This window comes from Vulpes lagopus, chromosome 13 (assembly GCF_018345385.1).
Source record: "Vulpes lagopus strain Blue_001 chromosome 13, ASM1834538v1, whole genome shotgun sequence".
In the NCBI taxonomy this organism is placed as follows: Eukaryota; Metazoa; Chordata; class Mammalia; order Carnivora; family Canidae; genus Vulpes; species Vulpes lagopus.
Genome location: NC_054836.1, coordinates 22,858,417 through 22,874,206, shown reverse-complemented (window position 1 = coordinate 22,874,206; position 15,790 = coordinate 22,858,417). Strand labels below are relative to the sequence as shown.

Genomic DNA, 15,790 nt, shown 5'->3' with positions numbered 1-15,790 from the left:
AAGCAGGCCACATGCAGGGAGCCCGACTTGGGACTCGATCCTGAGTCTCCAGGATCAGGCCCTGGGCTGAAGGCGGCACTAAACCACTGAACCACTCGGGCTGCTCATTCTAGGACATTTTATCATCAAAACTGTCATTGTAGAATTACCTGTTATTTTTCAGAATAAACTGAATTATGAATTAGGCAGCAAGAATGTCCAACATTACTAACATCTTTTATTAGGAGTAACTTAGAGTAATTCTACATTTATCCACTTACATATAATACAGTTATTATACCTCTGTAAATAACTAGATCAATAATAAATAGGTTTTAAGAAATAATTCAACTTGTCTGTGGTAGGCAGAACTGTAAAATGGTCTCCACGATTCTTGCCCCCTAATAACCACACCTTTGCATAATCCCCTCCCCTTGAGTACAGGTGAAATCTGACTTGCTTCTAAATAACATTAGTACAAGTGAAAGCATTTTGCAGACGTAATTAAGGTCGTTACTCCATTAACTGAGTTAATCAAAGGGAAATTAATACTGTGTGGGCCTGATGTAACCAGGTGATACCTTTAAAAGAATCCAGGAAATGAGAGAGACTCTCTAGCTGGACTGGAAGGAAAAGCTACTTTGTTGTAAGAAGTTTATGCGGTAAGGAAGCATGGGCAGCCTCTAGGAGCTCATGGCAGCCCCTTGTGACAGCCAGGAAGGATACTTCTGTCCTCTAACTCAAAGAACCAATTCTGTCAACAACCATGTGAACTGAGAGAAGCACTCCAACCACAAGAAGCCTAGCCAACATCTTTATTTTAGCCTTGTGAGATCCTGAGCAGAGGATTAAGTGAAGGCATGCCCAGACTCCACAGACCATGGAAATGGTAAGATAATAAATGCATAATATAAAAATTAATATACTGTCCAAAGTTGACTTTTAACTACACTCATCTGATCAAGGCATTAAAGAAATGAACACAAGCAAAATTGAGAAAATATTAAAAACTGAACCAGGGGATGCCTGGGTAACTCAGAGGATTAAATGTCCAGCTCTTGATTTTGGCTCAGATCATGTTCTCAAGATTGAGAGACTGAGCACTGCATTGGGCTCCACTCTCAGCATGGAGTCCACTTGAGATTCTCTCTCTCCCTCTGCCCCTCCCTCCCCATTGTGTGCGTGCACTCTCTAAATAAATAAAATCTTAAAAAAAAAAACAACTGAATCAGTTATTTACAAAGTAAACATATACATAAATAATGCAAAACACATTATTAAAGTTCATTTAGTCTAAATACATGCACAGAGTAAAATCAGTATATAGCCAAAGTCTGAACTTGCTAAACCTAATTCACACTTTTAAATAACTTGTTTCATTATATGATGTTAGGCTGTGGCAAAAGCCTACAATATTATTCATGTTAGGACATATTTTAAGCTATATATCACTGCTTTATGTAAAAGTTTCAAGATGAATTATTTGTAAAATTCTGGAAATTCAGAAAACAGTTTAATAATTACACTTTAAATTACTTATTTTTAATTGTACCGTTGAAACTATCGCTGTTTAGGTCAAGGGGTCAGGAGGAGACTTCTGAAAAGTTCTTTCTTAAGACAACCACCTGCCCATTGGAAAAAAAGGAAGCATGCTACTCTATTTGCAACCATGAGGAAAGTTATTCAAGACAAAATCACTTTTAGCTTATGAAAGTGAAATTTTAAGAACTATTAGAAAATTCCAAATGATTAATTTAAAACAGGTATATTAGGGGCACCTGGGTGGCTCAGTGCCTGAGTGTCTGCCTTTGGCTCAGGTCGTGATCCCTGGGGCCTGGGACTGAGTCCCGCATCAGGCTTCCAGAGGGAGCTGGCTTCTCCCTTTGCCCATGTCTCTGCCTGTCTGTGTGTCTCTCATGAATAAATAAATAAATAAAATCTCAAAAATAAAATAAAACATGCATATTAAAAATTTAAACATTACTTTTCTGCATAAAAAACTTAAATTTAGGGAGAATGGAGTTATTACATTTCAAGTAGAACAAGCTGTAGATATACATAAGGTATTTGCTTTCATAGTTCCCCTATAAATTTTGGATTCAAGCTGAAGACATTAAATGGTAAAAATAACAATTTTCAATAGCTGAACAAAAAGTCTTTTTCAAACTTTCTCATAGCTTAATAATATTCCAGTTTTCTTAGAGTTTTTATTTTATAGAAACTGTGTCATGGAATAAAGATCAATACATAGGACTCCAAAGAGTTTTATACTAGGAGGTAGAAAAATACCCTTTAAGTCAAATATGGTTATTATGTCCTGTAATGCCCAGAGGCCTTCCTATCACTTGATAACTATGTGACAGGTTAATTAGGGTTATCAAATAAGCAATATGATAATATTGTACACTTCTAAATGTACTGTCATTATTTTTAACATGTACGAATTTAAAATTTATATCTGAAAAAGATTAAAATATATTTATGCATGTTACGTAATATTAAAGTGACAAAACTATATCCCCTAAATTTGAGATTGTGCTATATATAAATAATAGAATTGACATTTTATTGACAAGTGTGAGAAACCAGTTTACTTAGACATTCAAAAACATTTTTTAAAAACTGGTTTCAAATACTACACCAAGTAATCAGACACTATGCTACCTGTAGATATTAATTTGTTGCATTTTTACATCTATATAACAAAGCAGTAAAATTATCCAGTGTTTATAAGAACATTTTGTTGTTAAAAACACTTCCTTATTTATTCTGTTCATTAAAGTAATTCTGAATGACAAGTTCTCTAGAACAGAATTTACCCCTTAAGTCTAAAAATATTTTCATCATATTGGATGGAAGGCTGACCAACGTTTATTATACAATTTTCTGCCATCCTAAAACAAAGGAACTATAATTATTAACATCATGAACACTTCTCCACAAGACTGTACAAGATATTCCCTTAGAGCATGCATTCTCATCCTGGTTGACTTTCACACTTAGCCCACCCAATAAACTAGTCTCTCTGTTCCTTTGCTACTTTATCTCCAGTGGTTCACACCTCCAAGATTTCACCCACTCCTTTCACAGACCTACTACAAATTGTTCCTCCTTCAAAAGAACTACTTTCTTACTACAACTTCATATAGCCTTCCAGAAATCTCACTTCTAAATTTTTCAACCTCACAATCTCTTGGCCCCCCATATTTTTACTTATCAGTCTTCTGTCATTTCCCTCCCAATGCTCAACAAATGAATCATTCTCTTGCCAGTGTCCCAATTCTCTCCCCCCACTGTCCTTTATCTTCTGGTAAAATAACATTGCCACACAATCCTCCCTTGTTTCTCAAGACCACTCTGGCTCCTCTTCTCAGTGTCTTCTCTCTACAACCTCCCTGCTCCTTCTCAATAAGCAAACCTACTACATTGAGAAAAGAGGAGCCATTGGGGGGAACTCCTCAGTCTCTAGTCCCTGAACCTTATAAAACATGTATACCTTTCCCCTTTCCCTCTGGACGGTATGGACAAAGTGTAGAGCCTCCTAGCTAACGCTAGTCTTTTCACCTGTGCTCCAGATCCTATTCTCTTCTATTTCTAGGATTTTTGCTCTTCACTTCCTTTTCTCTGCATCTTCAACCTCTTTGTATGGGCTTCCTCACATCAGCATTTAAACTTACTTAAATCAATCCCATGTTAAAAACAAAAACAAAGCAACCAAAAAACCCTACTATGTCTCCAGATTCACTTGCTGCTTTTACTATAAACCTTTTCTCTTCCTTTAGTCAAATTTCCTGGAAGAATTATTTAAAATGGATGACTTTACTTCTTCAACCTACTCTAAACCTCTTGCCTACTGCACATCTTTACCCAGCTATCACAAATTCAACTTTCTCCAAAACAAACTTTTTTTCTTCTCAAATGAACTCTTCCTCTGTTAATCCTATGTAATTAATTGGTACCAGTAGTAACCCAGTTTCCTAAGCTATATATATATGTGTACTTTCACTTTACCTTCCATTATCTTTATTCAATCATTAAGTTGTCACACTTTAATTAATCCACATTTATTTAGCTCCTCTACCAGTAACCTTGGTAGGAACACCCTCATTGTCTTGCCTAATTATTATAGCTTTTTTTTTTTTTTTTTAAGATTTATTCATTTGAGAGAGAGAGAGAGAGAGACTACAAGCAGGAAGAAACAGCAAAGTAAGAGGGAGAACCAAAGAGCCTGATGTGGGGCTCGATCCGGGGACCTTGAGATCACCATCCAAGCCGAAGGCAGATGCTTAACTGACTGGGCCACCCAGGTGCCCCTAACTACTGTGGGCATAAGGTCCCTGTTTGATTCTCTCCAATTCATTCCACACATAGCTACACCTATAAGAGACAAATCTAATTCTGCCAATACTCTTTAAAATCTTTCCGTGGCTTCTCTTTGTTACAGGATAAATCTCCCTAAATTCTTACCATGATTTCTAAGTCCTGAGTTACCCCATTGCTTACCTTTCTAGTCTCCATTCTTTCCTCATTTCCTCTCTCACACAGTTCCAGCAATACTGAAATGTGCTATGCTCCCTCTCCTTTGGGTTAATTGCATATGCTGCTTCCTATTTGGACCATGCTTGTTTTTGCTTTTACCTTCTCAAGGGAACCCTCTCAAATCTTACACCCAGATTAGGATTCTTCTATACATAATTGTTTGTTATTCCTCATGGTAAATAGCCTAGTTATCTGTCCATACTCTGAAATAGTATTAGAATGTAAACTTCCCAAGAACATGGGTAATATCCACATTCAGTCTCTATGAGGGAAAAGGCTTAAGTTATATCTTATTATTCCAAGGACAATTCTTAGCACATAATAAGCAAATAATAAATATTTGCTGAATGAATAAATTTACCTCATATTTTAAGAATTAAATAAAGTAACATGGGGAAAGTAACTAGCATGATATCCAATTAATAGTAAGCATTCAATACATATTATTTGTCACTATCGTTAAAATTGCACTGTGAGCTCTAATAAACTTGTGTATTGGATTACTGTGAGCAAGATGGCTCAATGTGTTGACTTACTATGTGCTGAATCATAAGATATACAATTAGAGAAAAAAGTATGGCCAGATAAAAAAACTGAATTCCACATGTGCCATCTTTGACAGTTATTTCTTTTACTTTTTACTTTGGGGCTATAGAAACAAAAATATCTAAACCAAAACAAAAAGCTGAAAGTCTAGCAATGAGGAAATCATTCCAATGTAGTTTTTTAATCTGGGTAAAGACCATCCTTGACTCAAGACTTTCAGTTTCTATTGCACCAGAAATATATATACAGATATTCTACTTTTCCTCTTGCTTTTCTTCAGAGGCAGTTTGTAGGTTTTCCCCTAAAATATATCAAAATACAACAAAAACAATAATAAACCTCAAAATAACTGAGAATGTAATGTGGCCTGAATCCTAGGTTGGGGAAAGGATTATAGTATAATGCACAATTCTATTTTTAAAAAAAATGAATAAGAACAACTGTTCAGTGAAAAACTTAGTTTAGCTCTTCTATCATCTTTATTCTTAAATAGTTGATCAATTTTAATCCTACATTAACTCATACATTCATTTAATCATCAAGGACTCTCTCAAGTAAGGCTCCTATAGGTAAGGTCATACTTCATGACGTAGTTACCCAGACCTTGCCATCAAATAGCTAAGTCAAAGTGTTTGGGCAACACAATAAAAAGAGATCTCCTTCAATTATATGTCTTTTCATTTAGCTTTTATAAAAAGCAAAATGCTGTGATAAAATCCAAACTAACCACCAGGATCCTATAACTCATCTAATGGAAGACTTCTCAAAGTGGGTCTTCAAAAAAATAACATTGAATAAGTGAATAGATTTAGAAAGACAGTATACTTCAAAGAACCAAGATATTACCCCCTCCCAAAAAAGAATTAAGGATATAAATTATGCATTTAGAACAACAATTCACTAAAATATCTAACCAGGAACCCCAAAAAAACCAACAAATATTTATGTACATTATTCTGAAGTAGCTAACTGATAGGGATAATGGGTGAAAAATAAGACTACAAAATTATATTTCAGAAAATAGAATTTTCTTACCTAAAGATGATTTTACAATTGATTTAATTCCTGCATAAACCAATGATCCTTTGTTTCCTGGAGACTTCTGATCCATATCTTCTGTATACTGCTTCATAAGTATTTAAATGCATAGGAAATACTAATGACGATGTATAATAATATATTTCAAAGCTAAACTTACTCTGATTTGGAGCCAATTCATAATAGGTGTCAGCAAAAGTTGGTTCTACTTTATTGTAAAGATATATTTTTCTTACTTCTATACAATCTGTAAAGCAGTATTTCAAGTTCAACAGTTTTAAATAATTTTACTTTGTAATTTTGGCATTATGTAACTTGCATGTGCATATAAAACATTCAGAATAAAATTTACAGACTGACCTTTCAGCAAACTTTAAGAACATTTCTACCTGATTCATCTCATGAAATTCATAATGAAAAGGATATAGTGCAGGGTATACCAGAGTGACTTGAGCTGTGGGTCTTCATTTCCAGCTAAAATATGGTTTCTCCACACTTGTTCTGTATCAAGTCCGTACCTGGATAAAGCCCGAAGGCGCATCTTCGTTGCTATATCTTTTTCTAAAGAATTATCATTTTCTTCTTCTGCACATTCATACAAATGACGGCCACAAGCCCACATTAAAGATGTAATTGGGCTCCAGGCAAGAGATATCCTTTCAAAAACAGTGAAGTCAGACATTGTTCGGTTGGGAGTTAAAACTATCATTCGATTTTGACTTGTTGGATGCCAAGCAAAAGAAGCAATGTAATTGTCACAAGGTTGCACACTTCTTTCAATTATTGTGGGTTCAGTTTCATCTCCAATGGGAGTGGGTGTGTGTTGCATATCATATAATCTAATAATGTTACTATCCCTTGTCAAAGTGGCAAGCAGACCAGTCCTAGTTGGACACCATGCTACTTTTGTTAAGGGCTTTGGTTGCTCAGTTAAAGTCAAAACTGGCTTCTCAAATTTCCTTAGATCCCATATTGCAACCTGACCTTCATAGAAGGAAGCAACACGATCATGGAAGTAGGGGTCTACTGTCACTCCCTGAACAGCTTTTGTATTTACAAACATCTTTTGGCTTGTATTCCGAAGATCAAATATGGCTAGGTTACGATGCATACCAGCAAGGAGAAGTTTCTGGTCTCGTGGAAGCCAACAAAGAGAGAGACAAGCATCATTCTGTCCTAATTCATAAAGAGGTTTTGTTACTAATAATGTTGTTTCAGTTTCACCTGCTGAAAGTCTCACTTTCTCCATAGGTACTATATCAGGAGTATATTTGCTGCAAATATCCCAAATCAGCACTGAAAAATCAGCTCTGTGTTTATCTAGCCCAGCAGCAAGCCAGTTACTATCCAACGGATTCCATGCAAGAGTATTACATTGCCGTGCATGTTTTGGAACAAATTCTTTTCCTATCAAATCTTTGAACTTTGAGTTATGATCTTGACCAAGACTTGTAAGTACAACTCGACCATTTGCTTGTCCAACTGCTAGGAGACATTCAGGATCATAATTGAGATACCAGGCAACACATTTCATATATGGTGTATCTGAATTTATTGATAATAATGTAGCTGCAGAGTCTTCAGATAAACGTAAAGATCCAGCTTTGAGTTCTGAATTCACAGTAGATTCCACATGATAAAGGCTCAGTTCAGAGTCACATACAACAAATCTATCAACTTGGTGTGGTGCCCACAATATATCAGGTTTTGTACCGCTCATGTTTATTGATATGCTCAAAGAGTCCAGTTAGGTCCATTCACTGAAAATCTGTTTAAAAATGAAAAGTTTTAAAATTTTAACAAAATAGAATTCTAAGATGAATAAACTATTTGGAAAGTCAGGAAATTCTCTATATGAGTACTGTATTTCTCAATATATTTCTTCTAATTGCTATAATTAATGACCATAATTTATTGATTAAAAAGGGAAAAAGACCTTCCCCCAATCAGATGAGGTATGAGATTCTGAGAACTACATTTTAGCCTTATTTCCCACGATAAATTTTTTTAATTGCATGTTACTAGTAATTTCATTAATCTCAGAGTCAATATTAACTTCAGTATGGTGAGCAAATTAATAAGCATCATCTCTTTGAAGGCGGTAAAACTTTAAAGGGTTATGAATCATGTTAAGCAACAGTTTACAGCAGCACTATTCAATAGAACTTTCTGCAGTGATAGAAATGTTCTCCAGCTGTACTGCCAAAAGGGCAGCTATTAGCCACATGTGGCTAACCCAGCACAAGAAATGTGACTAGTACAAATTTTAAATCTTACTTTTCATTAATTTTTAATATATAAATAACCACATGTGGCCACCATAATGGACAGTGAAGATTTAAAGTACAATGCCACTATTAAGACAGAGGTCTCCAGGGATCCCTGGGTGGCTCAGCAGTTTAGCGCCTGCCTTTGGCCCAGGGCATGATCCTGGAGTCCTGGGTTTGAGTCCTACATCAGGCTCCCTACATGGCGCCTGCTTTTCCCTCTGCCTGTGTCTCTGCCTCTCTGTCTCTCTTTGTGTGTCTCTCATGAATAAATAAATAAAATCTTTAAAAAAAAAAAATAAAGACAGAGGTCTCTACCTCAAGTATCAACAATAAGAAGTAGCCCTATAGGGTAGAATAAACAGTAGCATGTATTGAGCCAAGTTAACTTCTATCCCTAGCTCTGACATATATTAGCTATATACCACAGAAAGGCCTTTGTGATTAGGAGTCCTTTTATTTTCTTATCTACATAACAAGAGTTGGTTTATTTATTTATTTATTTTTTAAATTTTCTTTTTTTTAATTTATTTATGATAGTCACAGAGAGAGAGAGAGAGAGGCAGAGACACAGGCAGAGGGAGAAGCAGGCTCCATGCACCGGGAGCCTGATGTGGGATTCGATCCCGGGTCTCCAGGATCGCGCCCTGGGCCAAAGGCAGGCGCCAAACCGCTGCGCCACCCAGGGATCCCAAGAGTTGGTTTAGATTAGTGTTTCCTAAATTTCATTCATGTACCACCTATTTTTTATTTAATCTTTTAATTAAAAAAAAAAATCTTTTAATTTAAAGTGACTATTTTTAAAATCATAAAATTGATATTAACCTCATTATGAAGTCCATGAATCACAGTATGGTATGTTAAAAATATTTTTTCTAACACACATTAAATTAAATGTATAACTATTAAAATGCTTGATATGCTAACTATATTGAAATTTTTAAAAAATGCTTATGTTTTACCTAAAATCATTCTGTTTATGATCAGTGGACATACTGCATTTGGGAAACTGAATTAAGTGATCATTAAAGGCTCTTTAAAGTTTTTGACTCTATAAACTTTAATATTGACATATGATTTTGAAAAGATAATAGCCACTTAAGCACAAACTAAATACAGCTATGGTAAAGATGGTATTTTAGGGGAGCCGAGTGGTTCAGAGAGTTAAAGTGACCGTCTCAGTTTCGGCTCAGGGCATGATTTCGTGGGTCTTGAGACTGAGCTCCACTTTGGGGCTCCACGTTCAGTAGGGGGAGTCTGCTTGAAGATTCTTTCCCTCTGCCCCTCAACATACTCACACATGCAGGCACACACACACACACTCTCTCTAATACATACGCCTTAAAAAAAAAAAAAAGGTATTTTAAAAACAAAAGCTACTTAACAAACACTTAAATATCTGTTTAACCAGTTCTGGCTAGAGGTTATAGTCTGGATTAAAAAAGGACAAAGACCTTTAGTATCTTCATGGCAACTGGAATCTGTACAAGCCATGGGTTTTTTTGTTTTAATTTTATTTATTTGAGAGAGAAAGAGAATGGGCAGAGGAAAGGCAGAGGGAGAAGCAGACTCCCAGCTGAGGAGGGAGCCCGATGTGGGACTCCATCCCAGGACCCAGGATTATGACCCAAGCTGAAGGCAGACACTTAACAGACTGAGCCACGGAGGTGCCCCTCTGTACAACAATGCTTCAGTTCTAAAAAGGTGAAGTTATGGTCCATTCATTCCCTGATCCCCTGTATCAGATGTAGAGCCAGGCACAGCCTCCTAATATAGATACACTAAATAAACTCAGCTCAAACATACTTGCTTTATCTTCTAATCTTGTGAAACTTTCAGTCAAGAATTATCAATCTAGAATTCAATACATTCATACAATTTAGATGACTGGGGAAAACCTCTAAGAATTTTTATACTGGTTTATTTCCTTCCTTGAGAGTTCTGAAGCACAAGATCAGTCATTTCAATTATATTTTTTTTTTACTAGATCCTCAATTTCTTCATTTCTTTGCCACTTTAGGTATGCCTTCCCCAAGCCTACACCAACCCAATTATTTACTCTTTATTCCTCCACAAAGGCTGCAAAGTCTCACATCTCTGAGGACTGATTCCACAAGAAATTAAGGTATACAACATGTTTGACTTATGGTGTTGATTTAGCAATTCTTTTACTCATGTGTATACTTAGGCCTTTATGAAATTCATCTTTATGTAGTATCACAGGGACCTTTCTAAAATGCAAGCTTAGTTTATACAATCTCTACTTAAAATCCTCTAATGCTTTCCAAATGCTCTTTGGTTTTTTTTTGTTTTTTTTTTTTTTTTAAATTTTTATTTATGGTAGTCACAGAGACAGAGAGAGAGGCAGAGACATAGGCAGAGGGAGAAACAGGCTCCATGCAGCGGGAGCCTGATGTGGGACTCGATCCCGGGTCTCCAGGATCGCGCCCTGGGCCAAAGGCAAGCGCCAAACCACTGCGCCACCCAGGGATCCCTCCAAATGCTCTTTGGAATAGAATTCTAAATCTTCAATATAACCTATAAAATCCTAAATGCTTTGGTCTCTACTTACTGCTTTGGCATCAAGTCACACATTTTCCTCCTTGCTGTGTTTTAGCCACACACTCCTTCTTTTCAGTTCCTCGAATGTAATCCGCCCCCCTTTGCCTCCCATCACTACTACTTTGCAAATGCTGTTCTCTCTGGTTGGAGCATTCTTCCCTCCCTTCTTGGCCAAGTTAACACATGCCTCCATCCCCTCCCTGGTGAGGTTACTTAACTAGTACTCTCGGCGAAAAGTTTTCCTTCCCTTTAAATCATCCTGTCTCTCTTACTAAATTATAAGTGCCACAAGAGCAAGAAAAGTACCTTTTGCTCTCCGTTTATACCTCTGATACCCAGCCCAGGGCTAGGCCCTTAGTAGATATTTAAGAATTATTTGTTAAATGCTCCAGCTGACATTTTTCATACTGCTATATCCAACTTTTACCAATCTCCTCATGCTTCCACCCATCATCCGTTCAACTAAAGACTGGCTCCAGTCAAGAGCAAAGTGTCCACTGTCATAACTGGTTCCAATGATGGGCAAGAGCCCACAGTGAGCTACTCTAAGGATCACTCTAATACCTGTCTTTCATTTATTCTATAAATATTTATTGGGCATAGTATATGTGCTACAAACTGTTCTAAATTTTCAGAACATGGTAATGCACAGAAACATAAGTTCCCTGGTTCCTATGGACTAAATTGTGTCCTTCCAAAATTGTTGACTCCCAATCCCCAATGTGACAGTATTAGAGAAAGACCCTTTAAGGAGGTAATTAGAATTAAATGAGGTCGTAAGGGTAGAGTGCTAAACTGATAGAACTGGTGCCCTTAGAAGAGGAAGAGACAACTGAGCTCCCTCCCCACCATGTGAGGACAGTGAGAAGGCAGCCTTCTATAAGCCAAGGCAAGAACTCTCACCACAACCGGACCACATTGGCACGCTGATTTTGGACTTCCAACCTGTGAGAACTGTGAAAAAAATAAATTTCTGTTGTTTAAGCCACCTACTCTACGGTCTTTTATTATGGCAGCCCAAGAAGAGTAATAAACCAGTCTAATAAAGCCTGTATTCCAATGCTGAAGTTATGTCCAATCTTAAAAAGAATTAAAAAATTTAGGAATAAGAAGGAAGAGGCACTTCATGCAATAGTAACTAAAACAACAAAAAGGAGGAACAGATACTGACAAGTAAGGGTTCACACACGTCTTCACAGACAACAGAGGAAACCTCTTAAATGGAAGTATCTAGAGATCTGGCCTATCTTATCAAAAGATAAATGCTGAAATAATCACACTTTCAATAGAAGCCTCCCTCTCATAATTTATATTCTTTACATGGATAATCTATAAGAAAACTTGGTGGCACATGTAAAAATCCACTTTGAAAAAATAAAGTGTTATTATAGTTTAAAAAGTCTTTGATTTGCATGACTCTCAATGGAGGACTATAAGCATTTCTTCTGATGTAATTATGCATGTACAATGTTTATATTACCAGCCACAAAATCTGATTATAGTAATTCATACAGAATCACAAAACTGGAGGGAGATTGGTAAAACCTCTCATTTCACATAGGAGTAAAGTGAAGACCAGATGTCTTAGTTCTTCTTGTCCAGTATCTCCCAACTCCCATCCTAAATTACAGCAAAAGAAAAAACCAACTACATCACTTGCAAGATACACTGCAAAATGAAAATACAGAGCCCCCTTATTAAAAAATTATTAAGAATTTCAAAGTGGTGACGACACAACAATAAACTGTGCCAAGCCCTTTTAAATGATGGGCCTTATGTGACTGCATAGGCTGTACAACCCAAAGCTGGCCCTGAATAGAGAAGTACGTCCCTAAGCGCCCTTTTAAGAAATGTATTTCTTTACAATCCAACACACAGTATAGATGGATCTTGGCTCCTGAACACAGATGAATATGGAATATGATGAAGAGCAAAGAAAACTGAACCTGGGTAGAGATGACTTCCAACCACTCACCGGCTAGACTCTTAACAAGTCCGTTGATACACCCAGACTATGAAGACATAGAACCCACCCTATTGCCATCTCACAAAGTTGTGACAAACTGAGCTCTTCCCATCACACAGCTGTATCACTAGGATTTCCTTAAGCAGCCCTGGAAGTTAATGTTTTCAAATGGTGGAAATGTTGAACCGTGGAAGGCGAGGGGGTGAAATCTGCAATAATTACAGCACAATTTACATCCTCACCTTCGAGTTTAACAATTGTTCACTTCCCATCAATGGTTTCTGAGCAAAGGAAAGCCGTGTTGACTCTGTATTCTTCACCAGAATATAACAGCACTGTCTGACAGAAATACAGTGTTAGCCATGATTTAAGTTTCTAGCAGCCACACTGAAAAAGAGATGAAAATTAAACAATATATTTCATTCAACTCAACATATAATAATAATAAAAATACCCCTTTTCCACATATAACCAATATAAAAAAGTCATTGAGAATTTTTTTTCCTTTGGTGCCAAGTCTGGTAGGTTCAATGTGCATTTTGCACTTACAGTACGGCTCAACCCCGCGTCTCTACCGGGCAGCGAAGATCCAGAAATACTAAGTGTGCAAGGTGTCCGACTACCCTTTCACATCCTTCTGTCGTTGTCTTCTACCTTTCTTACCATGACGCTAACGAAAGTTAGCAAGCAGCTCAAAGAAATTTTCAGCCTCTCGATCTTAGGGCGATGCACTGCATAACTTTCCCTTCAGAATTTGCTGAAATTTGTTAAAAACTTCAAAATCTGTAAAACGCAGTCATTTGCTAAGCAACTTAGCAATCAATGCTCATGGCACTCACTCGTGAAAGACTTTATTCATTCTCTCATGGAATTTTCCTTTACCCGTACAAGCAGAAAAGACAGCGAGCTAACCGCGCGACAGGCCCCTTAGGAAGGATCCGACCGAGCGCAGGGAGAGCGCGGCTCCCCGCTACCCCGGCTGCCTCAGGGCCCGAGGGCCCCTCCCGCGCTCCACACACCGGCTGAGCCTCCCGTCCCACGCCTGACGCGGCTCCGCACCAACTCGCCGCCCGAGCGGCTGCGCCGCGCACCCCGCGCCCCCGCCGAGGTCCGCCCGCGCCCCGGCGCCGCCGGCAGCTCCGAGGCTCCCTACTAGGCCCAGCCCGCCGCCCGCCGCCCGCCGCCGCCCGCCGCCGTCAGCCCTCAGCGCGGAACGCGACGCCCCGCGCCCGGCTTCCAGGAGGCCCTCGGGCGCCGTCCCCGCCCGGGCCTTCCGACTGGGCTTGCCCGGGCCCCTCGCGGCGGCCGCAGCGCTCGCCAACCCACGCCCGGGGCCTCCGCCTCAGGAGCGCCGAGACGCCACCCGAGAGCCGCAACGCACAGACCTGAGGAGGCCCCGCGGCCGCCGCACGGCCACTTCCGGCCTGGTCGCCGCCCCTCCCGCCGTGGGAGTCCGCACGCGGGCAAGATGGCGGCCGCGGCGGCGCGGCCGGCGACCTGGGCGACCTGGGCCCCCCGGCCGGGAACCACGACCCCACCGCGGCGCTCCTCGGCCTTGGAAGGGGAGTTCCCCGGCTCGTGAGCCCCGCCCCCCGGCCGCCCGGGAGTAGCCACGCCTCGGGGGCGGGGCCACTGCTCAGGAGGCCCCGCCTTCCGCCCCAGCGCCCCGGCCCCTGCAGCCTGCGGGAGAGGTCTCCAGGGCACGGCCTCTCCGAGGTGCGTTATCTCAAGTCCTCCAGACACTTCAGCTCATTTGATCACTTCCAATTTCCGTGAACAATTTATTGCAGGCCGTCGATGGAGTAAGAAACTCCAGGGAATGTGTGGTTCGCCATTTATTCATGCATTTACTCATTCTACAAACACGTCTTGAGTACCTAGCACATTGCTGGAGTGTTGGGGACACCAGATTGAACTAAAAATGACTGCGGTCCCGGCAGAAAACAGTGATGCCGTATTAGGGGCTGACACAGTGCTCCACAGGAGGGGCGCCCCCTTAGTGTCGGGGTGTCAGGAACGCTACCTTGTGGACCCCTAGGCGACCCAGGAAGGATGAGTGTGGGATTCACTGGGAAAGGGAACCGTGGAGGAGGCTGGAAGAGAAGAGCCTTCTAGAGCAGAGGAAGAGCAAGTGCAGGCTGAGAAGGGATGGCATCTCAATGGGGAAAACAGTGAAGTATGGGTGGATGAGCAGAGGAAGAGGGGGGAGATCAAGATGCTGTATCAGAAAGGCATTTGGAAACGAAGTTAGTAGGTTTGGGTGCACTTTTTCCTAAAGGCCATGGTGCAGTCATTGAAGGTTTTAAACTAGGCAAGTGGTGTGATCAGTTTTTCAGGGAGAAAAGGGAAGGACGGGGTCTGTATCCCAGTGAGAGATGATGGTAATCCAAACTGCCTGTGGTATGGAGAGTAGGGAAGGAGAGAAGTGTGTAGGGAGTATTTAGAAGATGGAATGAACAGAGCTTAATGATGGGCTTAAGACAGTGAAGGAGAAAAAGAATTCTAGGTTTTTGTTTCCCATTCCTGCCTTTGGAGAAGTGGAGGCTGAAGAAAAAGCTGTACAGCTGCAGGGAGATACCATAGGATGCATCACTTCAAGCACTCTCTTGCCCATCTTCTCAATGGTTCAGGCCCTGGTCCCCAAATTTCCAGATCAATAAAAGTCTCTTCCTTATCCACTCCTACCACAGACCTAGTCTACCCTCAGGAGATGACATTGCTTCCTACTTCAAAAAAAATTAAAGCTATTAGGTAGGAATTCCCCACAGCCTCCTATTATTTCTCTTTCCTGTCCCCAACATCATCATTCACTCCCATTCTTACCTTCTTCTACTTGACACAAAGTAAGAGGAGGGACTGCATAGGTTTCTCCTCTTCCGGGACCTTGCACCAT

At 39.7% G+C, this 15,790-nt stretch overlaps 1 protein-coding gene across 5 annotated transcripts in view; it reads right to left on the bottom strand.

Moving 5' to 3' along the window:
- MIOS (meiosis regulator for oocyte development) overlaps positions 1-14,465 on the bottom strand; it is a 35,725-nt gene extending 21,260 nt beyond the window's left edge. For 2 of the 5 annotated variants that reach the window (XM_041727884.1, XM_041727888.1), the window contains exons 1-4: positions 14,283-14,465; positions 13,140-13,284; positions 6,529-7,870; positions 6,100-6,198 (exon numbers count right to left, since the gene is read on the bottom strand). In XM_041727884.1, coding sequence (XP_041583818.1) covers positions 6,100-6,198; positions 6,529-7,822 — 1,393 coding nt within the window. In that variant the 5' untranslated portion in view covers positions 7,823-7,870; positions 13,140-13,284; positions 14,283-14,465. The remainder of the gene's footprint in view (positions 1-6,099; positions 6,199-6,528; positions 7,871-13,139; positions 13,285-14,282) is intronic. The other 3 variants (XM_041727886.1, XM_041727885.1, XM_041727887.1) reach the window with 3 other exon arrangements.
- Positions 14,466-15,790: the final 1,325 nt, after the last annotated feature.